At 33.2% G+C, this 27,887-nt stretch overlaps 2 protein-coding genes across 2 annotated transcripts in view; one reads left to right on the top strand and one right to left on the bottom strand.

Moving 5' to 3' along the window:
- The window catches only part of LOC144844755 (ribitol-5-phosphate transferase FKTN-like), a 170,085-nt gene that overhangs the window by 141,729 nt on the left and 469 nt on the right, over nt 1-27,887 (bottom strand). The window lies entirely within an intron of this gene.
- LOC144845279 (A disintegrin and metalloproteinase with thrombospondin motifs 3-like) lies at nt 225-27,310 on the top strand. The gene is given in 23 exon segments (XM_078702475.1): nt 225-531; nt 1,161-1,206; nt 1,779-2,146; nt 7,333-7,480; nt 8,128-8,303; nt 9,377-9,460; nt 9,587-9,731; nt 11,310-11,412; nt 11,871-12,014; nt 16,622-16,763; nt 16,931-17,203; nt 20,414-20,592; nt 20,778-20,841; nt 20,942-21,053; nt 21,220-21,353; nt 22,101-22,221; nt 22,623-22,703; nt 22,815-22,978; nt 23,614-23,758; nt 24,228-24,363; nt 24,687-24,897; nt 25,249-25,390; nt 26,012-27,310. Coding segments are annotated over 23 exon segments (3,357 nt in total). The 5' UTR covers nt 225-474; the 3' UTR covers nt 26,194-27,310.

Below are 27,887 nucleotides of genomic sequence, written 5' to 3'. Positions count from 1 at the left end.
TTAGAAAAAAAAAAGATAAAACGTAAGGACAAGCTTTACTTAAAGAAAGTCCCCGAAGGGAAATGTCATTGAGTTTGAAGTACTTGGGTTTTATTGAGTAGTGTAGGCATTGCTGCATTAACCAATAACAACGTTTGTCGCTAGAAAACTAGGCGGTACATATACACGTCATGAAACGTCATCTGTCATAGTAGTCAGTGGGCGAGTTTGCTTATAAGACACGACAGTCAACTTGTGTGTTGCCAGACCTTTCGGTATTCCACTTCGGCGGAGTGTGCTAAGTGTTATTCGTTTTATGTATATTAACTCTTAAGAACAATCTTTGGCCTGTATTCTTTTTAGTTACACTCCGCTATCTTGCCCTTTTTTAGTTTACTTGGAACTTATACAGTTATAACTTATTTTGATTGGAGCCAGCGACTGAGTTGGTAAAGTAACGACACAAGGCTACCGAAAGGAGACACCATCGCAATCATGGCGAACAGAATCATGTTTGGATTACTGTTTGTATGTGTGGCAATCACAGTTCAGGTAAGGTTTAAATCTTTCTTTCCTGCGTATATATTCAATAGATAAATTTATTATGTTGATATAGTAGATAGATAGGCCTATATGGTGGTATTATTTACACAGTACTATAATTGAAGACGATCCAACTTCCTCCCCTATGATTGCAATGATGCGTGAGTTCTTGGGATTGACTACTACAAGGCCAAAAGTGACAGAATGAAGTTTTTCTTTAACCCCGGTAAATTATCAATGAACCAATGAATCGTAATGTTTTATACAAGTTTAGTTTCGCATTTCGTTTGTCAAAATGTTTTTTTTATATTACAATAATACGAATTTATAATAGCTTATTACCGGTGCGTACTTTTCTACTAAACTAAGCATATTGATTTGCTTTGCTTACTTCTAAACCCTCATTCATATTATGATATACATTTCGTTCAATGGCAAAGTTCCATAGCGAATTGATATGTATCCCTTTGGCTTTGTGGTGGCTGTTCGCAGGAGGCTTTCTTTGAAATTGAATACCGAATATGGCACCAACATTTTTATTCTTCAGAAGGTATAAACAGCATCTCGTAAAATAAAAAATGAGATAACACTATAAAAGTGTTCTTAAAATAGTTATTGCATTATTATTGTTTATACAGGTTTATGGAAAAGTAGAGTTGCCCAGGAATCTACACAAGAGACATGGTATTATTAAAAACATTACTTTTTTATTTCCCATAGTAGTTTCTAAATAATTATAATGGTTTCCTGTGTATCTACGATCCAGGTTTAATGTACAGCAAGGGTTGAACCTACAGACAATTTCAGGATGGTGCAATACATCGTTAAAGCTAAAATTGAATACAAGCCAATACAGAGTTTGTTTATAACCCACACGAAATTGAATTTAAAATATAAATCCGGCATGTGGTATGTCTTGTTTTAATCGACTACATAAATGCTTACGACTAAAAGTATGATGAACTTAAAACTATTTTGCATTATATCTATTTTTCTATACTCAATTTTATGGATTGAAAATAAATACTACTTACTTGCATTGCTGTACAACTTTAGATTCCTAAATACCAATAAAAAGTACAGTATACGAATAATATGCCAAAAATTAACCTCAGTACAAGAGATATATTTTCTCAGATCTAAAACGATTGGTTAATGTACAGATAATAATTATCTATCGTACTATTTATTTTAGAAAAGTTTGTTAACTACTGGTAATTTACATTAATAATACATCCTTTGTTCTTCTTTTTCAGTTGACTTAATAAATCGCCTTGAAGACTACCACTTAGTACGACCCTACAGATCCACAAAAGAAGGAGAATTCATTAGTTACGACTTTTCAGATACAGAATATTCAAAACAAAAGGCAGAATACAAACGAATTAAGCGAGAAGCCGGAATCGAAGAAGAGGCTGATGAAGACGAGGGTGAATATATGACCGTTAATCCTGGTGGAGTGCCAACGACAGTCGATCTCAACAACCCAACACCATTGTTCAATGGTGACATTATAGTTGAAAAGCAGAATGAAGATGGAACCGTCGATGAAGAGAAAGTTGATGAACGTTGCAAAAGCTACGAAGGCGAAGATATGGCTATTGTTAAGTGTGGAGATGAAGTGGTAAGTATTGCTTATACTTTGTTCATTGATGGATTTAACAGAATTTAGAAAACATCTATGTGTTAATCTGGCATACAGTACAAGCAATGTAATGATATACTAACAACAACAAAAACGATACAAGATTATACACTTATTCATATTTTCTATTCGTCACTTTTAAGTGGCCAATAATTGCATGGGTGTGCCCACTGATATTGTGTACAAAAACATATTGTAAAGGTTTCAGATGAGAAGTATGACATTTTAATACACGTGTTAAAAAATGGTATGACATTTGATTTAAAAAAGTTTTATTTTAAAAATATAAATAAGTTTTCAATAAAAAAATAAAAAAACTGATGCGTGTGTAAAATAGAGTTAAAATTGTATAAAACTTCCTTGAAAAAATAGAAGAAGTTTAGTTGAGAAATTGAATATGGTAATACAAAAGTTTACCATTTTCAATAAAAAGCTTCGAACTGATGCGTGCAAAAATGCCTCCCACGGTGTCAATCGAAGCAGACAAATGGGACGAAGAGAAAAAAAAAAGATTTCTCCCGGGGAGAAGATAGTTTGCTGGCAAGAGTTGGAATGCCAAATTGAGTTTACATTATAGCCGTTTTATGACGTCATCGGCCGAAATGAGGCCAAATCTCCCAGTTCGGTAATCGTACGAGCCTGTGTGGTAGCTAGCTAGCACAGTAACAACTTGAACAAGAGAATCACATTTCATTTATCAACAATGAGAAATTTAATGGTTTCGTTTCATTTTTTATTCCTGTTATAAAAAAAAAAAAATCGTTTTTAGCTCTTTATCAAGTTATGTGTACATTCACGATGCATTTATTTTTATAACATCCATGAGTAATGGATGAAAACAAGAATATAATTATATATGTTCTGATAACCTTAATAGATTACCCAATAAATGCTCCTACTTCTCAACCTTTCATCAACATTTCACCACTGATTTCACCCCAAACCTTTTTACAAAAATACTACGTTTATACTGTTTTAGATCTCATGTGGTAGATACTAGACATGTACACGTGTAATATAGAAAGTGGAATTCCTGAGCATTACACGCACTCTCCCCTAGATTATAACAAACTCTTTACAGATTACTGTATTCATAACTAAATTTCATATTTGATTCGATGTAATGATGACCTGGTTATATTAAAAACGAATGAACGATTTTTGTTAACTAAAGATAACGTAGAAATGTGAAATTTAGTCACTGATTTCTGTGATCTGTCCATATAAAGCAACTAAACCTCGATGTTACTATTACATCACTTACTTATCTTACGATTGCATCGGCAACGCCAATCGAATAAATTATCGTTTATATAATCACGATGAAGGATGTTAACAGTATTTACTACTAATAATCATCGGGCATTTTCAGTTTATGATTTCATCATTTAGTTTACATGTGTATCATTCTGTCTGCGTTAAATCGTGATATTTCAACAAACCCCCGGCTAACTACAATATAATTGAACTTATTAACTATTCAATGTCATTCAGAAAGTCGTTACTGTACATATAAGATATTTTAATATGCTACATTAATGGATAAAATAGGTAAAAATCATAGCTTCTAAAAGTTGTCCTTGTATATAAGTACAATTGGCTGGTATAATTGGTAGTAGCGCGACTGGGGCTACTCGTATTTTTCTTGCATTCGAATCTACTTTTCAATTTCATGAGAAAGCTACCCGGAAAGCTACCAACTTTGAACGGATCAATCTCACAAGTCGTTGAGCAAAAATGTTTATCTCCACGGTTGCCCATCTCCCATAGTGCTCTTGCTAAGAAAGTGATAGGTTTGCACGAAGAAACGTGACGGTATAACACCATCGTCTCCGCCGCTTTAATAATTGGATAATAGAACGTTGACTTGTTCCCGCTCGGCATGTGCTCGCAGGAAAAATTAGGCGCTCGGTTGGCGTGCGTAACCTAATACTGTACCAGTGGAGTTATATGGTTAGGAAAGCCTACTGTTGATGAAAATATCGAATTTACGAATGCAGAGGGTTATACGAGCTGGGATGCGAGGTAAATAGTCCAGTGGCGTCAAAACTATGCAAAACAAAAACGTTGAATATGCTATGTTACGAAAAACAATACGAAAACAGATAATGCATTTATTGGTTTAATGAAGTGATTTAAATAGCGCGAAATGCGTTTCTCTTGTTGGGAATCAAACATCCGAAATTACCAAAAGAGCGCCGATATTAATATGATATTACACAGCCGAAATAAAAGTCGATATAATTTTTTATTATAATTTCACTATGGTATTTGCAAACAACAACTAAACATAAACCCATCCTAAACGTTATAAAAATCAAATATCATCATGCGCACTGATTCAACAATGGAATGATGCGTGAAAACAAATGCTAATAATACCATTAACCTAATTAGCGTGTGTTGCTACAACTATTTTCGAACAAGATGTTCCACTTCATTTCTTTAAAATAATAAGTTTCAAAACGCTATGCATCACGTGATGAGTTACGGCTGATACGGTTCGGTTAAATGTAACAGCTTTTTTTTACACCACTCATTTAGGCCTATTCGTTTTTAAATTGACGGGAATAATGGTTAAGTAGCGTAGAGTATTATGGTTTTCGTATAAGCAAATTCACATAATTATTCCGTATAATATCTTACATCATCTTGAAGTTCCACCAGAAAGACCACCATCGTGTTTGTTCCATGCCATCGTTACACGTTTGTGTCGAGTGCATCATGTAAAAGTGGCATATTCTGGCTCCTACTGGCACGAAAGGCAGATCAATGTACTATAAATATGTATTACTTTTTAGAGTGATGCTTAGACCTATTAACAATAAATTGTGGTTGAATTAATATGGAACTGCATCAGTATTTACTAAATATGATAATAAATACATTCACAGCCTATATATATAACAATGCTTATCACCTAATATAAACAATATTTATATTGTAGTAGGCCTACCTTGTACTAGGTCATTTGATTAGGTATCGATTTCAGGCTAGAATTAATTAAGTCAATACTTTAAGGCAGTAGGTCAAACCGTTGACTTAAAATACAAATTTGTTTATTTAGTCATGAATTCAACAAATCATATCACCAATCAATTAATATTAAATTAATTCTTCCAGCAAAAAGCGATAAAAGGAAATTAGGGTGATTAAAAAGCCTATATGAGGTTTTAAAAAGGGCAAGCGATAGGTGAATGGTATGCATTTACAACCTATGACATTCCGTATTATGGCAACGTTTAGTTTCACAATGAATACTATTTCATATTTAAAAAGGTAAAGGCTAGAAAATCCCTGACCTTCGTATTAAATAGTAACAGTGGTCACGTGGATAGCTGACTAATAATATATCGACTCAACTGGGACCAAATAACAGTAATATATAAAGTTTGCATCCCCAGACTACAAACATCAAACAGTTCTATGGACATTTTTCAATTGCTTTATAAGCCGTTATCGATTGCATAGGAAATTACACATTAATAGGAAGGAACAATGAAGGGTGCATTAGCTATGGGAATTGCTACTGTTTTGTGGCGAACAAGTTCTATCTGTCCGTAAGGTGTTTGCGGACATCATCCCATGGGGCTAAGTCATTGTGTTAGCGGACTTTATGTATTTGTATACAGCGTGCGATTTCCACCATGCCAGACAAAGTGAAACATGGCCTATATATGAAAGATATTAATGGTTTTATACAACATGTGACATTTAAAGGATTTCGATAACGATAATTTTCTTGTCCCACATTTTTGAATAGGTGATTCTATTAAACGGTGAGGCTAACCACACATCCGTTTACCTTCCACATTTTACGCCTCATGATAAATGATAGAACAAAACAGCACTTTGTTGACTGTACACAATTTATAGGGAGGTAGTATATTGATGTATGAATCAGTGGTTCTATATCAACACCACACCGACTACTGTGATTAACAGAATAGCACCTTGCATTGTCCTACTCATGAAATAACTTGGTTAGAAAAGCTGACCTCAACAACCTCAACGTCACTTTGTACTTAAAGGGACAGTTGCACTATTTAGCAGCATTTTAAAAACACGTAAAAGTATCGTAAACGTACATGACTGCTGTGTGGTCCGCATCTCCGAAACTTAACTGTACACGTCTACGCGCGCGTCGTTTTCAAGCAAGCGGCTTACAAAGAGAACCATTCAAATTTGATATATACTATTAAGAAATACCCTAGTACGAAATACATTAGTGTATATTAAATAAGCTTCTTTACAAACTACTACAACCGGATCAGGACCTTTAACCACATCCTAGTGCCAGTAACCTATTAAAAACTCCAAATATTGCCAAATATTAAAGAAAAGGAAAATAAACATTTATTAAATGTAAATACGAAACTGTACAGTATATATTAACAGGTCTGTAAATCTAGATTAATATTAGGCCTACAATACAACAAATACTTTTAATTATGAAAGCACAATAGTTTTGTACAACTTTTAATTAAATTCTTTGAAAGAAAATTTATGTTGACCTAGATTTTATGTTGGTAACGATGATTGGACAATCCATAGTAAAAAGCCTCGTTGAGAGAATGGGTCTGAATGAAAACGATAAAACACAACGTTTCCTCGGTTGTATATGCCTCTGTAGATAAACATGTCTTGAACGACACTGAGTCAGATGATAGACACTTGGGAATGCAACGGGAAACAATACACGTGACTCATAAAGTACACCATTCAAAAATATCTATATTATTATTCAATAAAATGACTCCACTGATAAAATCTCAAAATGCATTGTTACGAACTCTTCCAAGTATCAATTTAATTTGAATTATATGATGATCCGATGGGATAAGGAAGTATTAAAAACTTTTACTGTAACCGGATTGTTAATAAGAACGCTACTGCAGGTTACAATAACATACTACAAAGTGGACGATTTAAGAGAAACTGGACATTTTGTGTTCCGGTTGTAGTAAAGTGGCATTGCAATTTGTGGTTTTTTAGAATTTTTATTTTAGATTTACTCATTCAGTTTTTAACCTGAAAACCGAAACATCAACTATAGGCCTACTTAAGAAAAACAAGAACTTTTTACACTTCATAATTACTAATAAACTTTTAAAAATATAAACAATTTAATTATTACCTTACATTTTTACACTTTCTTATTTCAGCAAGGTATATTTAAAGATAAGGATGGCAACGAAAAGATAGTTGAGCCAATTGAGACTGGATCAAACAACCCTGAGGCAGGAAAGACCCACATCGTGTACGAAAGAAGTGCCCTTGTCAAGAGAGACGGCTCAAAATTCGGTGATTTTGGTAAGATGAATATCACTTTAGCGCCTAATGCATTTAATACAAAACCACTGATACAATTAACCATACTAATTTTCTGACATTTAGTTAAAACGTAAATACAAACTCAAACATCGACCGACAGAAAAAACTGACTGAACTGGAATCAAATCGTATAATTTTCTTCAATACAACATAGGCCTATATCTAATTTACCATTTTACAACCACCTCTTTTCGTTCCTCCAGTTGAATAGTTGAATTTAATATTCAAAATCCAACATATGAGGAAGGAAAACCACATAAAAGTATCAGTTAATGCTGAGATGGATCTTTAGGGACCTTTAAGTCAAATAGATATAGGATGTGGGGATTCTAAAAGTAAAGTAGTTAAGATAAGATAACTACAACTATTTTTTAAAATACAATTTTAAAGTTATTAACTAATGTGTATTTTTACGATTACAAATGAAATATTCAAAATATCATTCTCAATTTTAATTAAAAAAATCTTTACATTTAAAAAAAAATTCCAAATTGAATATTAGTTTGTACAGAGTTGGTCATGATCAAACTATGCACGATGAATTAATTTGAACATGTTTTGATCATGAGCACGTTAATTCGTGTAAGGCGAAGCATAAATTTGATCATCACTAACTGATTATATAGATTCGGCAGAAGAAGTTGTAAAAAAAGTGAAAGACGTTGCAATGGAAACTGGAAGAGTTAAGCGTGGATCGGGAGGAAAATACTTCATTGAGACAATGCTTGCTGTTGACAACACAATGGTAGAATTCCACGGTGAAGATAACATTCCAACTTACCTTCTTACCATGATGAATATCGTAAGTACTTTATCCATCCAATATTTACATTGGTTTCTTGTCGGAGTAAGAATAAACAGCTCAAAAGAAATGTACAATGGAATGTAGACATAAGAAATGCGCAAAAACACTTATTGACAATAAATAATTGTAATTGCAAATAATATTACTCGGACACAAGTTTTTTAATGTAATTCAATGTTATGCCTCTGAGACTGTTGGAACAAGTGGTTTTCAATGTGAATTGATATAACATTGAATTAAAACGAAATACCTCAATAAAATATCTATTTCTGATTTGAAATACTATTATACTATTAAGAATAACGAAAGGAGGCAGGTATTTAACAAATATTTTACTCAAATAATTTTTTAAATTTAAGAACAAATTTGTCCCGGTTAAGCAAGTTAATAAAGCTCTGTCTACACTATCAAACTTTATGTGACAAAAAATGTGATGTGCCATTATATGGGCACGATGACGTCATATCACTACCACATTTGGGCACACACTTTTTGTTTGATAGTGTAGACAGAGCCTAAGGAAAATGTACCCACAGAAGATAATATACTGTACTGTATTGTGATATTGAGTTCATCTATCTAACGATGAACTTTACAGTCTCTAAATATTGACCTTTGTCTATAATCTAATTGTTTTGATAACTTTTGTTTGAACATTTTAAATAAGTATGTTTTCACTTTCCGTATGTTATTAGGCTTTTACAAATTTCGTGACAAAGCACAAATAGATTCAATTAAGTAATAAGCCTACCGTTAATATGTAATGATATTGAATCACTTACGTTTGTATCGTGTGCCATGAATATGAATGGTATATTTTACCGATATTTATTGAAAATATGATTTGCATAACGTGTTTAACAGTATTTAACATGACGCCGTCCGAAATTGTCATGTAAGTAACAATAAGTACAAAGTAATGACATAAAGTTAAATGCATTCGTATTTAAAACAACTATGGCCCGTATTACACGTTTGAACCGCCGTCCGTATACATTACGCAATTATTCTATGTTAAATAATGCATAACTAAAACTAAATATAACCATTGAATTATTGTTTTTATTTAGGTAAATGAAGCATACCACCACAAATCATTGAACATCGATGTCACAGTTGCTGTCATCAGAATTGTAATGCTCAGCAAGTCACAGGTAATATAGACATTTATTTAAAATAGCTCATTAAAAAAAAAATCCATGAAGCTCAAGTTAAAAAAAAATCATGTATTATGTTAATCTTAAAAGAAAATATTTAAACTTAATTGTTTGTCTCCGCAGTCAAGCGGAATGATCAGTGGTTCACCAGCCGCCAGTTTGAGAAAAGTATGCACATGGGCTTACAAAGCAAACCACCCAGACGACAGCAATAAGGAACATCATGATCTGGCTCTCTTCTTCACACGTGACAGCTTCGGACCAGCAGGTAAGAGAACATTGCACATATTTTAACTGTGACGTAAGACAACGCAATATTTCGATTTGAAGGTGGATAAGATCATGTCATACGGCGTTGTGTCAATTTGTGTTTTATCTAGTTTTAACACAAAATACGTTGAATGTTTTCAGGATATGGCCCTGTGAGGGGTATGTGTAATAGTCCCAGAAGTTGTGCCCTCACCCGAGATGAAGGGCTTTTGTCGGCATTTGTAGCCTCACACGAGGTGGGCCATGTGTAAGTGGGATTTCCTTTAAAACATGCAACCATTACTAACCCACTCACCGAAAGCAAGCTAGATAGACAACACCATGCTTATTAACTTCGTGATTAACAGTAAAATATGAAGTTTGCCTGAAGGACTTTGTCAAAGTTTATCAAATTCCTTGCTAATTTCCTCAATGTTCAGTAACCTCCAACACCACTGCACTCTAACACTTACTTATTAAGCCCAGTCTATCTTTCTTTCAACAACTTCAATTTATGATCTAACAAAAATTTACGATTAAAGTTCATCTGAACACCTGTAAGTACTCAAACGTTGCCTAACCTGCCTGGCGCTTTCCGTTATAGCATGCCTTCGAATCGTCCACTTAATAATATAATCTATAGTATAGACCAGTGTTGTGACCCGTGTTAAAAGCCCACAATACTAACGTACGTTAAAATAAATAGGTTTCATTGTTTTCTAATGAAAAATCAGTACCTGGACGACAAGATCAAGATTTTTAACGATTATAAATTAAGTTTGTTCAGCTTACTTTCAGACACATCCGGGTAGTTATTTAGAATGAAACCTGACCAAACCACTTTCATACAAATTTATAAAACGCATTAGACCAGACTCTATACCAAAAATGACCAGCAAGGTATACCAAATAACTTAGGCCAGGCTCTGGACCCAAGGTGACCAAAGACTCACTACCCAACAGTGCGATAGACCACAAATAACTTAAAGGCAGACTCAAGACCAAGGTCATCCAAAAATCTAGAATTAAGATGACCTAAGAATTCAGACCCAAATCTTGAAGATGATCAGATTAGAACAATACGAGCACTTACCTTTCACTATAACGTAATGATATATAATTTGAACTTTAAAAACAAATCAGATAACAATTTTAAATGTTAACTCGGATAATTGCTGTCATTGACCTTTTTGACAATTTTCAGACGTTTACGAATTAGTATACTAATCCGCCAATATGACTTTGGTATTATATTATAATTTGAATACAACGCTTATCAGATTATTATCAATTCATAATATTAGAATAATTGTTGATTTATGGGAGTGTTGATTTCTATGATACTATTGTATTTAGGCGTTTGATCTCCTGAAGCATTATTGCCAATACTTCTCAAAGGTTATTCGTATGGTAAAACGTATTAGAACCTGTAATCCGCACTCTCCAACAGAAAGATGTTATGTGACGAATCTCTTAACGAACTTAATATGATATTTATAGACATTGATGGGACCAAACTGGTTCCAATTTAGGTTTTTAGTATACTACTTTACTAACCCATAACGCACTTCTTTTAACTGCATGCTTGCACACTAAGGATACGCACCATTGGGTAGCATGTGCTCAATGAGAAGTTGTGGCTTGATGAAAGATGACGGTATGCTCACAAGCTTTGTAACTGTTCACGAAGTTGGACACACGTAAGTTCATTTAAACACAAACAATGGCGGTGCAAAAGAGGAGCTTCGCGGCCACTTTCCTGGTCAGCGTCGCTTCCGAGAAATATTTTAGCACACGGCACCGCTACTGTTCGTTAAAATATTAACACAAATTCGTCACTGATTAGTATTATATACATTTATATATTTAACTTCAACAAAGTTGTATTACCTTTTCTGTCTCTTGGCCTTTCTTTTAAGATTTAAGGTTCTCTTCTAAGATTTTAACCTGAAAGAAAACAAAAGTGAAGTTAAACTAATCTACACTAACTGTTGCTATAAGCCTAACTAGCATAACAAAGTTCACATTAAATACATTTGTATTGTGTGCAAATATCACCTTTTTACGATAGCATGTAGTAGGTTTAGAGGTGTCTAGAATAGAAGAAATATGATATACTCTTTCCCTAACAAAACATAATTAACTTAATGTTTCTCAGGCTTGGAATGGACCACGACGGACAGGGAAATGCTTGCAAAAAAGATGCAAACAAAGGTAGTATCATGGCCCCTCTTGTCACAGCTACGTACCACAAATACTTCTGGTCATCGTGCAGCAAAAAGGAACTTGAGAGCAACCTTAAGTAAGTTATTTTCACTTTCAAATTAAATATTATCAGGCAATCTAAACACACATTACATTCGGTTTTCGTTCTGATATCGCATTTGGTAATCTAACATTTCCAAATACCTCCAATGTGCCATGACTTTGCAATAGAAACTTTGGAATATTAGAGAAATAAAATTATAATACAGACAGTATTACGTACTTACGGTTAATTGACTTTTCAGTCAGTCAGATTTAATTGCTATCATACATTTTTGGGAACGTATATCCAAGTTTCGGTAAATTGTAGTTAAAGATGTATTGTCTTCCCTGAAAAATAATTTTTCACTTTTTTTTTAAATATGCCATTTCAATGTCACATAATAGTTATCCACTTTGACTAAAAATTGGATCTAAAAAAATGTATTTACCTGAATAAACTGTAATTTTAAGCAAAAATTGTCAAATTGGCTGCCAGCCAATGGATTTTTGGTTGAATTTAACCATTTATTATGTTATTTTATAAGTGAAAACATTATTTTTTCCCGGTTTTTTTCTACGAAAGTGATTAACTTTATTAAAACTACAAAATAACCTATTCAAAGTATGATTAATTAATCTTCATTTTTCATGTTTTTGGGGGACAAAACATCTTTAAGTAACAAGATTTAAGAATGGGGTTTTCAATGGAGGTATATCATATTTTTAGCAACGTTTGAATCTCGCAATGCCGACACACCTTTTTAAGAAACCTCAGCCCAGCAATAACATATTTCTATAACGAAATTAATAATCACAACTTGTCATAGCACACTACAAACAGGATACGAATTTAATTTGACTTAATTTTGAAATATTTTCCAACAGAAAAACATTATTTTATGTACTTTTAATTTAAATTGCTTAATTTATATTAACATACCGTGTTTTTAAAGTAGCCTATAATAAATGACATTTCACATGGATTAAAATAGTTGTTACCGTACACCAACATACCTATACAAATGAAATACATTCATCATTATAATTTTACACTTTTTTTTGCAGACTGTCAAAATTACTTCTGTAATGCTATTATTGAACAAAGTTACCCAATTATATAGTTTTTATTTCTTTCCTTTCATTTCCGTTCTGTTTTAGTCTCTTACGAATTAAGACTAATTTAATGAATGTAACCAAATTATTATTTCCCTTTTGGTAGTTGTCTACTTTCGTATTATTTCTAAGCGTTGTAACATGGGCAGCCAATATGGCCAAAATAAAGAAAAACAAAAAGACAAATTGTCGTAACGTCATTTTTGTCATTATTCATCATCACTATTTTGGCCCTTATACCCAGGTTTAATATCAGTACAGTATAAAGTTATTACTGCTATAAAGATCTATTAAGAATCTGAGGAGGAAAGAGAATTGACTAATGATTTATCGCAATTGACATTCACAATTTTATTTTTCAATCGCCAGCCGCCCCACAAACTTTAAGTGAAATTTACGACATCAGGAAAAGAAAATTTAATGACTTTAACTTTCAATCTGATAAATGATACGTCTGTGATATTAAATGGTTAAATACAGTAAACTTTATTTTTAGCAACAAATATTTCTTTAATATATCCTAAAATGAATTAATTTTAACATACACTATACTCTCGTCAAATTATAAACTATCAATTAACAAAAGCATCAAAATTAGTAATGGTAAATTTAAACGTCTGGGGTAGTTATCGTTTTGTTTTTTGGTTCAGTCGTCATTTAGTTGGTTATAGGTGTTGGGTTATTTAATTTTCTGTAGACCTATTTCTTGGCAAAAGAAATATGAATGCTATTCATTAATCTGTGTACATTGGGTCAGCTCTCAATAATGAATATCGTGTAATTGGTACTAAGTGCAGTCCAAATTAATAGATTAAACTGAAAAAAGTATTGTCATACTCTTCGAGTTTGTAGCTTAATGTAATTTGTATATTGTAATGTTTTGAGTACGGTGTTAAGAGAAAACAATATTACAAGGTTTACAGAATAGACGTGACGTTATTGTTTTCAGATTGCCCATGAAATGCTAATTATTATGCAAATTAATACCATGTTTTCTTTGTTAAACGTTAAAAACTCGCGGACATGGGTATTACAAGTCTTAAACATATAAGCCCCCGAGCATGAGCACGATACATTATTGTTTATTCTGCATGGGACCGAAATGCAAATGTCACATCAGGAGTTCTGCTTGATTTGTACTTGTAGTAAATCAGCTGCTTTCTTGCTAAAAATGAACATTGCAGGAGACTTCTAACCTAGTTGAAAGTCAGTCTTCCTTTTAAAAAACGAATAATTGGCAAATAGATACGGTACTAAATCAAACTGAAAATGAGAAGTATATGCATTAAAACTTGTATTTGTCAATGGGTACGGTAACTGTCATGTTCATCTAATCGACGCGTCATTTCGTATCATTTTGATAACTTTTCAAATGTGTATCCAATCAATCAATACGTGTCTTCTAGCCCATGCATGACTTGGCTGGTTTTTGCGATTCCTAATTCATTCTTACAAATGAAAAGAATTTTAATATGAATTTAATGACGATTAATAATTTAATATAAAAAAGCATATTGCATATATCTTTTCAGACCCTTGTTTTAATTGAAATTGTCTTATTTGTAGTATTTCAATTCAATCCATAAATGGATTATCATTTGTATCCTAGTTAAAACCTCCTTTTAATTCACCCGAGAAGGTCAGACTTTAGTACAGTACTAGTTGGCACAAACGACCGGTGCTTACTGGCATATTTAACAATATTTTAGGTAAGTGGGATATCATCTAATTGAAACCATACTTGGGATGAAATTTCCTGTCAAATTAATCCTTCATATTTAACATTAACAACAGAGAAGTATAAAAGTAAAGTATCTTACGATTTGTTGAGATTTTAAATGTTTAAAGTAAGTACGGTAGGCGTAAGGCATTTAAACGTTTTGCATTTAATCTGACAAGTGTGCATTACCAAGCATTTGGTTGCCACATGTCTTAAGTTAAAATTAGTCATAGAAACAATGGAACCCATGTATGAGAACCACAGGACACCCTAGCCCTAGTTGAGCTGTAATGGTAGTTGCAAATGGGAACAAACTTAACTTGTAATTTAGCAAGAGATCGAGAAATAACATAATTATACTGTATCTGTGTGGGAAAGATGCAATACTTGTCACTTTAACAACAGTCTCTGATTGGCTGGCGAATTATTTGTTACCTCGAATCTACAGAGACTTGACCTAGTGATAAACTCACCTGTTAGCAAGCCCACCTTGATATACAACTCCTATTTAACTTAATTGAGATTAGGCCAATAAGGATAGAGATAAAGTATTATAGACAATATGATATCAGATGATTATGCACTGTGTGTATGGAAAATTCGTAGTATGAAATTGGCCCAGGTTAATCAATACGTGCCCTTTACCCAAATTGAGATACCTATCTGAAGATCTAATTAAACACGTTTAGATATAATTCTATAGGGTGTTATAGTTGTCGGGAATTGTTACCTCTCGCAATGAAAAGATAGTTTATTGAAACTATGCATTTTTACTCAACTGCCGATAAAGATCTGAAGTTAAAGAAATAATTAAACAATTTGATGCATAATACTACAGGGATGTTTTACTTGTCGCGTATATTTACCTCTCCCAGTCTGAGCGAATTATTGAATTAAGATTCGAAGTAATCTATTTGTTGTGAAATCGTTGATCGCGACTTATTCCTCCAATCCGAGCAAACTGACATTTTGTGACCTCGACGTTCAAGTTTTAATTCAATTTCCTGTTCTTGCTGTGAATGGACTTGGGATTCACTGAGTGTCAGTGTCGCCTCACATGTTTTTTCAAAATCTATCTTACTGATAAAATAGTATTATCCTAATTAATTTTTACCTCAAAATATTAAAATAATTTGTCAATTCTAATATAAAATTTGTTCAGTTTACTTACACCTGTCAAGCTATACGTTGCTGTCAGCGTACGGTATTTAAGTTTTCCCGATAGACATACATTACAATTGCTAAATAATGGCAATTTCCTGGTTTCCCTAATGCCTGTTTTAATAAATTAAATTTCTTTAATTACATAAACAGATAAACCGACTGGAGAATATTTTATCGTAATTCAACTCAGTATATTTGTCTATTTAAGTACGAATACTTACGTTATAAAGTTGAAAATGTATCAATTAGATTCGTCGGGACGTTGATTTGTTCTATCAAATGATAGTGTTTTGTGAATATATAAAAAACCAGGTCATAACGTTTCTTCTAATATCGTAAAACGCATTGTCATTCGATTAAATGAACTTGTAAACTAACAAAGGCATACCGTATTTTTTCAAAAACTATAAATAGCATTAAACATATTTTTGGCCTAATAATATAAACTACAGCAGTTTTTTCTTTGTTTTAATATACAATACAATTGCATAAACAAAATAGATAAACACTTTACATGACTTTTTTTGTGTCCAGCTAACTGCGTAATTCCCATGTTTATATGGAAGTTGTTTTAGGAGGGAATAGAAGGGGGTTGGAATATCTGACCATTTATCATGAATCATCATGCCTGTAACTTTATTAACAATTATTATTTTTTATTACAGTTCCTACACTTGTATGAATGACAACCCATATGATAGTGGTAATACCGAATACGAAGCTCCATCAGGATTACCAGGCGAAAAATTCTCTCTTGACGACCAGTGCCGATTTGACTTCGGTGGTAAATTCGGACGTTGTACCGCGGTAAATAACTGTTATTTTCTTGTATTGTTATATTAATATGTGTACTTATGTACAACTTCCAAATGTTGTGAATTGTTCACCAGACGTGATTATAATTCCACCTTTAATTATTATGTTACAGATTTAATATTTTTGTTTTTTGTTGTTTATTGAAATGATTTCTTTAGTTCGGTGCCATGGATCCTTGTGGACAACTGTGGTGTGCCGAACCCAAAAATCCATACTTTTGTAAAACCAAGAAAGGACCAGCTCTTGATGGAACATTTTGCCGCAAGAAGTCGGTAAGAAAAACATAACATCATTTAAGTAATAGTTTTCTTTACTTTTCACAGTGCAATTTTGATGTTTGTTCTCAGTTGATGTGTTCACATAGTTCCAGCCCGTGGTATGGATATTATTTAGGTTATGCTCTTCCGGGTAGCTCATGTGGCTCTGGGATGGTAAGACTGGTGTTTGTCCAATTTTGTATAACCATTCACCAGCTTTTGACAGGAATATACCTGTTACGTGGCTATTTTTAACATTGTTTTGATTTCATTTGCGCAGTTGCACATATTAGAAAACTATGATTTTCTTTATACTACAACATATATTGCAGCTTAACCAAAAATAACAGGTCATTTATCTAAGAAGTCACGGTTTGAACACTTAACGTCTCTCACGTATATTTTATCACGACGTACTCTAGATCTAAATATATATATCACTAGGTAAAAAGGCGAATCTGTTGTTGACGTCATTGATGTATTCTATAAATGGAAAACCCAAAGTGCCACTGGCTAGATATATCCACATGTGAATACGACATGTTGTATTTGGGGTTGAAGTCAAGTTTAATGTTTTACCTCTAAGGTTCAACGAGTGTATTCCATATTTGACAGTGTAGCCTTTTTTAACAAAACAATTATTAAACTTTGATTTGTCTGTGTTTCGGTCCATGCTGGTGAACTTGTTTTTAGTTTTCAATATTTATCAATTTCCGTTGCAGTTTAAACTTGCTCCTTTAAAACTCAAGACTATTCACTAAACAATTTAGTACTTTGCTTTTAGCTGATAAGCTAGTACTCGACTTTGTGGTTTGCATAGTCAGATGGGAAGACTTTCATTTTCTTTCTACTAGATATTCTACTTCACCTGTGTCACTCCATCAGCTACATGAATAATGTACATCCGGCGATTTATGTATTTCCACGTTGTTTCGTTTAACTTTTTATATAAAATGTAACTGAGAAATGGTATGGTACACTATCTCGTTCTTGGAAGAAAATGTTATTTCCGGTTATTTTTCAAACGTAATTGTTTAGATTAATATTTAGGTCAAACATTTGATTTGCGATCTTTATGAATTTATCTATCCAGTTCTGTGTGTTTACATCTGAGGTTTAGTTGTGGAAATGGATTACTATTGGATTTAGGAATTCGACACTTTCAGTTCATACTTTCCAATCCATTGCAATACAACTTTTGTTTTCATTATTTCATATTACTAATAATGTGTTTTTTCTGTATATATTGAGAAATGTATATACTTTAATACATTTTAATGCACATTAGGGGAACACAGTATTTACGAACGTTTACATTACACATACTTTATATACAAGTATTTTTTATTATGTATGATGTTATGTAATGCCATACTTTTGTAGAAACTAATATTACTAATTGTTGTTCTATACTAACATACTAACATTACATTTATTCCATGCCAAATTCCAGTGGTGTATGGCCGGAAAATGTGTAAAGAAGTCCAAGAGGGAATTGAGCAAGAAAAGCAAATTGTAAACCGTGTGCCGAGCCAAATTTCTCCTAACCCGTACTCTCCATCAGACTTGTCTTTTGACAATCAGTATTTTATTAAAATAAAACAAAACAAAATCACTTGAAAGTTTCTATCGAAGTTGGCCAAAACTGGACAATGTTATAACCTATATAAAAAGAAAAACAGTCATTGATATGACGATGTCATACTCACCCAATCAACTGGTGTTTTCCACTACACCTCAATATTACCTGGCCAGTAAGTGTTGTTACGTCCCGTTCCTGACGTCATTCAAACAAACTGCGAGCACTAGGTGTAATGCATGTTTTTTGGTAATGAATCAGGCAGTTTTGTAACTTGTTTTCTTCTGTAAACTGTAATAAATTGTAATTGTAACAGATGTTTATATATATTTAATGTGTTAAGATAATAATGAAGGCTGCCGCCAAATGTTGTAAGATTACGTAGTTGAATAAACTGACCCCAGACTTGAGCCTAGTTGAATTCCTTTTTTACATGGTGTAAGAAGTGAGAAACATGTTGAACTTAATGTAAAGCTTTCACGTTTCAACATAATTCATGTATTATAAGTTTACTAACTAAATATAATAATCTTTGTAATGTAATATTTCTGTCTGACGTACATTTTTCTAACAACACTAATAACAATAACAGCAACTAGATTTGTATCTATAACAATGGCAATAGTTACATAAATTATTGTAAAATGGTATTTCGATTAGTTAGACAAACGCACTTATCTTATAATAATTATTATATACACAACATGAATGAAGGTTAGCTTGCTTTGGTACTATTTATAATGGTGATGATTATGAATGATGATGATGATGTTGATGATTTAGTTAAAGCAAATAGATGATGATTTTAGTGATAGATAGACTCTATCAATAGTGAAAAATCACAATGGTGATATTTGTACAGTACCCTAATATTTTAAAGACTCGGCAATCTATTTAGTTCGCTTACATGTACTTTTTGAAAAATATAACATCAAGATACATATACACTTTCTCATCTTATCTACACAAACATACAAACAACATAATGTACACACATTAAGTACACGAGATTTAAAAGCAGCAGATATGCCCACTGAAAGGTAGAGTTTTTACAATATTTATAATAACCGTTTTTGTATCTCGTTTCTCTACTTCATTTGTGCAAAAAAGCTTGATTTGAAAAATATATAATTGAGCGCATGTGCAATGCCAGAAATTCTTCAGTTAACTTTTAATGACTTAATTATTTATACTTTCTACTTTTCTATACTTTTTTGTGATCTTTATTTTTATGATATTTCTATAATATATTTTATTAAGAAATTGATTTAGAAATAACTTGATGTTTTTCTTTTACGAAATGTCACTAAAAAGTATTTGTTTCTTACTTTGTTGAATGAATCTGCAAATATTCGTTTATTGGGTGTAAATAGTAGGTCTACAAATTGTACAGTACTATTATTGTTTTGAATGCAGGTTTTTTGTCTCTTGAACTGTTCTCTTCAACAATTTGTTTTCTTTGAGTCTATGATTATTCATGCAAATGTTTGTTGACTTCCATTTTGATCAATTCTTTGTAGTATTTTCTAATTTTGTTTACATGTGACTGAACCTAAATTTATATTTATTTACCTACTGTACTATTGTTGCCCTTTTTTGATGTTGCTATTAAGTGATATTTTATCTAAGTTTTAGTTTAAAGTGAAATGAATTGTCTTTTGATACTTTAAAAAATCTTACCAAGAACCGGTCCCGTATCCGGCCTCGAAACAACTGAGGTATTATAATAATTGGGTCCAGCACACAACAAATCAGACATTTAAAATATAAATATAATTAATTAATAATTATAATTGTATTTTCAGTGGTGTATGCAAGGAGAGTGTGTAAAGAAACCCAAGAACAATGGAAATGAAAAGACGACAACTATAGTGACGTCTACAGTTGTGAATGGTGGTTGGAGTGAATATAGTGAATTTAGCGAATGTTCATTCTCCTGTGGAACCGGTGTCGCCATCAGAACAAGACAATGTAACAACCCAGCGTAAGTATTTGTTACTTATCTAGAGGATTTATTTATACACATGCGCATAGGAGACTTTCCTATATAGTATCTATTATAGCACTTTATGATCATATTGGTAAAGTTAATTAATATGGTTTGTATAACGTTAACAAATTAAGACAGTTGGCATTACTTAAATTTATTAAATTTACATAATTTCACAGGCCTGCTGATGGAGGTGCCGACTGTGTCGGTAGCAGTAAAGACTTCAAAGTGTGTAATGCTGAGGTTAGTACACACCGGTATTATCATAATTTGGTTAATAACACAACAACGTGTAATGTGGAATTATTATTTAATATTCGTTTTTTTTAAATTCCATTTCTAGCCCTGCTTAGGAAAGAAGACTGACGTAAGAGCAGCACAATGTAAAGATAAACTGTCTAACTGGCGCTACCTTGATCGTCTGCATTCATGGGCACCAATGGAGAACCTTAACAGTAAGTTCAATGGTTTTAATATTTCTCTTTTTAGTCTAAAACACTTTTTATATAAAGTAATATACTTCATTTATTTCCTAATTTCAAAGTAAAAGCTCATAAACAATACTGTAGATGTAAAACATTCTAATGTGCATTTTCTAATAAATTTCGTATTGTCTTAAAGGCTCTTTGCAATGTCGTCTCACATGCATGTCTAAAAACACTGGAGATGTTGTAGTATCAGATTATGACGTCATAGATGGTACCAGGTGTTCCTATGACAACCCTAATGGAATTTGCGTACAAGGAAAATGTCAGGTACTGTTATTTGATTTAATACACTTTAAAAAAACATGAATTATTTTCTATTACTTTGCAATAACCTCCACTGACCTTAAAACGACACCAAAACAAAAGTGATAGATTAAAATACGGATGATATATTAGGAATATAGGTGTAAATTAAAATAAAATCATAATAAATTTTCAAAGAATATATTGAGGAAAAAGACGTTAACATTTTAATGAAAAACACATGCACATACACAAACAAGAATAATGATTTCTAGTTTCACGATGTGACAAGCAAAACGACCAAACTACCGTTCTTAGATGCTTCTGAGCATGTGCCTCGTGATAGTCTAGTGGCGCGTTGTGAAAAACGAAAGGTCGCTATTAACGAAACAAAGTAATAGACAAATTAGTTTGTGAGTGTTTTAATATTGTTGATATTATGCATAATCATACATGTTTTAAATTGAATAAGAGCCTCAGGTGTTATGTAGGTCAACTATTATAAACTGTTATCATACAAACGTACTTTCCGTGCGGTTATGAACTCACGTAATTGAATTTGATAAGCGGACATTTCGGACACTCCCCTATTCAATATAAGATAACGATGATGAAAGGATATGTGGAAATTGTTAAACACGTTCATCAGTTCGGGATAGAGGTGCGAAACCATAAGGGGAGGATCACAAGTATATTCTTCCTGATATGCAATTAGATTTTCTGTTTGTAATTGAAAATAAAATTGTCTTAACGCTTCTGTTTTCGTTACAGGAAATTGGTTGTGACAGTGTATTTGAATCGGGGAAGACAGAGGATTTATGTGGAATCTGTGAGGGTGACAATTCTAAATGTCGTTCTGTCACGGGATCTTACGTAAAATCTAAAAAGAAGAGTAAGTTTCATTTTGAAGAAGTGGTTAAAATAGTTGTGTCTATCCAGGCAACGTAGACAAGAATGTGTTAGGCCTACAAACTATTGAGCCTTTGTATCGTTTTCTGTTCTCCCTGTTTATAAAAACCGATACACGAAAACCACACCTAATAACTTGTCATCAAATCCAAGTCCCTATGAAACAAACACATTTATAAATTATTTCTCCTATAAGAAAAAAATCATTTTTTTTATTCGTAACCAGAGACACACCTATTAATTACTAATTAGGGTTATTTAACTACGAACTGTCCAAGTACAGTTAATACAGGAAACATTAACACACACCTTGTGATGTTTCATTCCAGTTGATTGTCCTTTCGAAGGATGTTTATTGAATAATTATGCTTTTTTTTTTTATAGAATACCAGCGAGTGGTAGTTATTCCAGCTGGCGCCCGTCACATTGAAATTACCGAAGTAACAAATACAAAACATTTCTTCGGTAAATATAACTAATAGTACCTGTATTACATACAGTAGATTCATTTAATATAACACATTTACATGTTCAATTTATATACGTTACAACATTATGATCATTTATTTCTTTTAGCTTTAAAAAATCCAGAGAAATCAAGCTGGATTTTGAATGGTATGGGTAAGCAATCGCAGTCAAAGGAATTCGTGGACGTTGCATCCCATTTTGTCTATGTAAACGACGGCTTCGAAGAGAAACTCGTAACATACGGACCTATATCTCAATCCATGTTACTTATGGTACGTGACAATTTCATTATAAATTCATTACTGCAAATGAGAGAATTATGACGAGTTAAGGACGACTGGGATATCAGGGATTTCAGAAGATTTGTTTTCGATCTTTTAATCCATTATTGTAAAATGATACCATAAGGCGACATCCGTAAGGTCGTAGAACCATTGCTCGTGGTGTCAGGCATAGACGCAACACGTGACGTCCAACAAATGTTTAAATAATAATGAAGAAAGAAATAATAAGTATTTAAGCAGTATATTTTTCCCCTAAATTAATGTGAAAATGACTGATGAAATAGGATAGCAATAGGCATACGGTAGAACTCCTATTAGAGGGACATCTTCGGGACCCAGCAAAGTTCCCCCTTGGTAGGGATGTATCCTGAATAGGGATTGACCGTAATGTCAAAGCACAATATTTTCCCTCGTTCGTACGAGAATCCTGAATAGGGGTGGCCCAAATGAAGGGTTCTACTGTGTATCAATTCAATTCAAAATTAACATTTATTTCCAAAATGGTGGCGTCACCAATAAAGCAAAAGCTTGTGTCAGGGACGCCAAAACAAAACATTCAAAAGCAAACAAAACATATCAATGTGTATCAACAATGTTAAATATTATGTATACTTTTCTTCCAGGTATTCAGTACAAAAGATCAACGAAGAGCTAATTTCACTTACAAATACGTGCTACCATCTGAAGACCTAGCAGTATCAAGGAGTGATGATTTATACTTGTGGCAAGAAGTAGGATGGTCAAAATGCAATAAACAATGTGGAGGAGGTAATTTTGGTTTGTTCTTTTCTCAAATTTTAATTTGTGCGCCTACGTATAAATAAAAGGGGCGTATGATTCTCAAAATACGGGGGTGAGGGGAGGAGGTATAATATTGACCGAAATACAACCCCTTTCAATTAATTTTTACTTCTAAACCGGAAAAAATGCTGTTCTTGACCCATTAATACGAATATTGAACTTCTTAATCCGTCTGGTCTAGACTTACAAACAAACAAAATCTGGTAGTGGGAGTGCTATTGATTCGGCTGTAATTATGACGTTATTTTACATCCGCCATTCAGACTTTATCACCAGAAACCTGTCTCCAGAACGCGCGTACATTTTGTTTGTGAAATTATGGCTAAGCCTTCATTTTATTATCATGACGAAGTTTACGAACAAATATTGCAAATGTAAACTATTGTATACTGCATGCACCAATACATCAAAATAATGCATTGATTCAATTTTTCAGGATGGCAAACCCAGTCATTTGAATGCAGACGACAATCTGACAATCAAATTGTTGGTAATGAACTTTGTGGAAAGGCAGATTATGATCCAATAAATAGCAGAAGACTCTGTAATACACAACCATGTACACAAAAACGGTAATATACTCATACATAAATATGTATTTGTCTGTGGCTGGTGAATGTGTTATTCGTGACGTAATTTATACAAAAGAGTAACGTGCGCATGAGTATCCTTTGGTTAATTATCAGGACCGTGTTTGGTCGATTTAACATTCGTCCTCGTGTCTTCCTTCCGAAAACACATTTCTCTTGTAGAGTTTTGGTTCTAAGTTGAAATAGATGGAATTATAAAATACTGTATTGAAAATTGATATAATATTGATAACAATATTGATTATTGAAAAAGAATGACTCTCAATTATTTGACAAACAAAATAATAAAACTGTTTATTATACAGATTCGAATGGCAAACGGATCCATGGGAACATTGTACTCGAACATGTGGTAGTGGAGGTATCCAAATTCGTGGCGTTCGTTGCATAAAGGTTGACAAGGGGAGGACAAATACTGTAAACAATAGAAAGTGCCCGGGTCCAATGCCAGCAAATAGTCAAGCATGCAACAACGACCCGTGTCCATTGGTATGGAGGACGGGAGAATGGAGTGAGGTTAGTACAATAGTTCCTATTCAATAAAAATAAGTTTTTGCATTTTTGTAGTAAGTAATACAGTTTTAAAAGGAACGTTAAGATCATGATAGAAATTCACCCGATACACATACGGTATCATGTCTAGCAACACTAAACAGCCTACAGTATCGTTTCTGCTGACGGTACCTTCGTTTTACATAGGATGATGTAGCCTGTCCTGTAGCATGGTTATAATATATTTATAGACATGATACCGCACGACAATCTGAATGGACATTAGGGATTATAGAGTGTTATGAATGCGTGCTATTCAGTGTCTAGAACTAGTACGACACGTGTTTGGGACTAACAATGGCTTTTTACCTTTAGTGTTCAGTTTCTTGTGGTCTTGGAGTCATGACACGAACTGTAACCTGCTCAATTCCTTCAATGCGAAGCTCAGATTACCAATGTCCTGAAACAAAACCAGAGAGTAGCAGTGAATGCGACATGGGTGAATGTGCTAGCAAGCGTAGGTACCGTTAATTGGTTGTAGTTTGTAGCATGTATGCAGCATGTTTGTTTAAAGTAAAGCTCTTTCTACACTATCAAACTTTACTTGGTGTGCCCACATATGGACACGATGACGTCATATGACTACCATCACACTTTTTTGACAAACTAGTTTGATAGTGTAGACAGACATGAAGCCCCGCACATCACTCAATCGCATCTAATCGGAATAATAATAAGTGTCATCTTCCAGGATATACTCGTTTTCACCACTTTCAGAAAACACGTTAAAAGTTTTTTAAATTTTCACAATACGAGGTTCATCAAACTTATGAACAATTGGTTTAGGATATTCTAAAAACTGATAAACATTATGTTTCTTTATTTCCCAAAATAGTAATAATGATGCTAAAAACTGGGAAATACTTAAAGATAAAGGGTATATTACACACATCCTTTACCAAATCAATTTTACTTGCTCATAAACATTGACAATCTTCGATACCTTCTCGAGTGCGATCATCAGTTTTCGGAATGATTTAATCACAATACAATTTTTGGAATCACCCAAGCTTTCCTGACTTTTGGATTTGAAATTGACAATATAATTAAACGTGTTTCTTCTTTTTTTTCACTGTAGAAGTAAAAAGCAAAAAATGCGTTCCCGTCTCAGGCTCTCTGCTGTGCAACCCTAAATTACGGCATTTGTATTGCGGACTGGAGGGGTACGAAGAAATCTGCTGTGTGACATGTGACGGAAGTGCGGCAGAAATACCAGACTCAGACGAAGCACAGACAGCAGACGATCTTCCTATTCCATGATTTTGTTAACAAGGCGCCAAATTATGTTTCTGTACTTATCTGTTGTTTTGTACAAAATGTGATGTGATATTCTCGTTACGAGTAAATTACTCATCATCAATCTTAACAATATCAGCCTCATGTTATCGTGTAGTGCAGCTGAACTTTATTTTCAATCTGAAGGAGACCACTAGAAGTCAAGTGTATCTTGTAATATATCGCATCGAATGTACCTTAAGCCATTTTGGTGTTTATTTAATTTATGTCGTATTCATCATCGTTTTTATCTACAAATCATGTACACTAAAAATGGCATATTGGGTTGTTAGTATTGTTATACCGTCCGTGATACTAAACGCAGGACCAAAATACCTTACGACGTCATTCAATTTATCATTGGCTTGTTGCATTCAATGTACAATATTTGTGGTACATAATTTAACGACAGTATTCAAGTTTCCCTACAAAATAGTAGGTTATTTTAATGTATTTATTCAAATATTAAATCTATTTTAAGCTTGCCATGTGCATAGCTATGCTTGTAAATATTAAATCAATTCGTGTAGTCTATTATTTACTTTGTAAAATATACGAATAATACCTTATATAAACCTTGGATAAATGGGCGCCCCGGACAGGTACCGGGACAGTGAACAATTGTTTCTCACACAATGAACTTGTAAATTATACATAAAAAGAAATAGTAAACAAGCTCATTTTATTCTTTAAGGCTTATAAACGGTTATGTTAAGCTCTTAACTGAAATTATTTATTGAGGATTTGTATAGACAGAAAGCTCTGATATGTATATACAGTATATCTTAGGTGTATTTGGGCACTTATCGCATGTGAAGTCAAAAATAATAATGATAATTTGAAAAAAAAACTTTTTATAAATGTCAAAGTGGACTTGCAGCTATGCAAAAATACTGTGCAATAAATATTCATGAATTGTGAATTTCCACAGTAATGACGTCAGATAGCGATTTGTACGATGAGAGACTCCTCAATATTGACTGTGCTCAAATATATCTTGGAAATACTACTCAAGAGCTACGACGGTGAATATGGGAGACGGGTACGCCTATAACCATGTAAAAAGCTAATAAACGTTGCAATAGAAAACACTGGTGGTAAACATGAGTATGTGTTGTTTTTAGCCAACTAAATATCATGTTTATTAAGCTTGGTCCCCACTAGAACGCAACGCAATGACGTACGCCGCAACGCAAGCGAATTGACCAATCACCAACGACAATTTGAATAATCCATCGCTTGTGATTGGTCAATTCGCTTGTGTTGCGGCTTACATCCTTACGTGGCGTCCTAGTGGGAACCAAGCATTATAAAAGCCACAGAGCACTGTGTTCAATACGAAAAGTAATCGATCAGACAAACGGAATAATGTACCGAACAACTTAAATGTTAAGAAGCTGTGTTAAGACTTACTAATTGGGACTCGTAATGGCAACGCATTACTACAAAACATGACGTCATTAGTCAACAGACAACACATTGTTAAAAGATGACACGCGTAACATTTTGGGAGGACAGACAATACTGTACTTGTAACGTAGCATATAAAACCCTAGTCAAAAAATGGATGGGTATAACCACATAATTCTGTACCGCCCGCTGAACAGTTTGAAACCCAATAAGAGATTTCGCAGCGTGTAGATGCACATCCTATAACTTTGATCTGAATCATTAAAATA

The sequence above is a fragment of the Antedon bifida genome, chromosome 6 (genome assembly GCF_963402885.1).
Source record: "Antedon bifida chromosome 6, ecAntBifi1.1, whole genome shotgun sequence".
Classification (NCBI taxonomy): domain Eukaryota; kingdom Metazoa; phylum Echinodermata; class Crinoidea; order Comatulida; family Antedonidae; genus Antedon; species Antedon bifida.
This window is presented reverse-complemented; position numbering and strand designations above follow the sequence as displayed.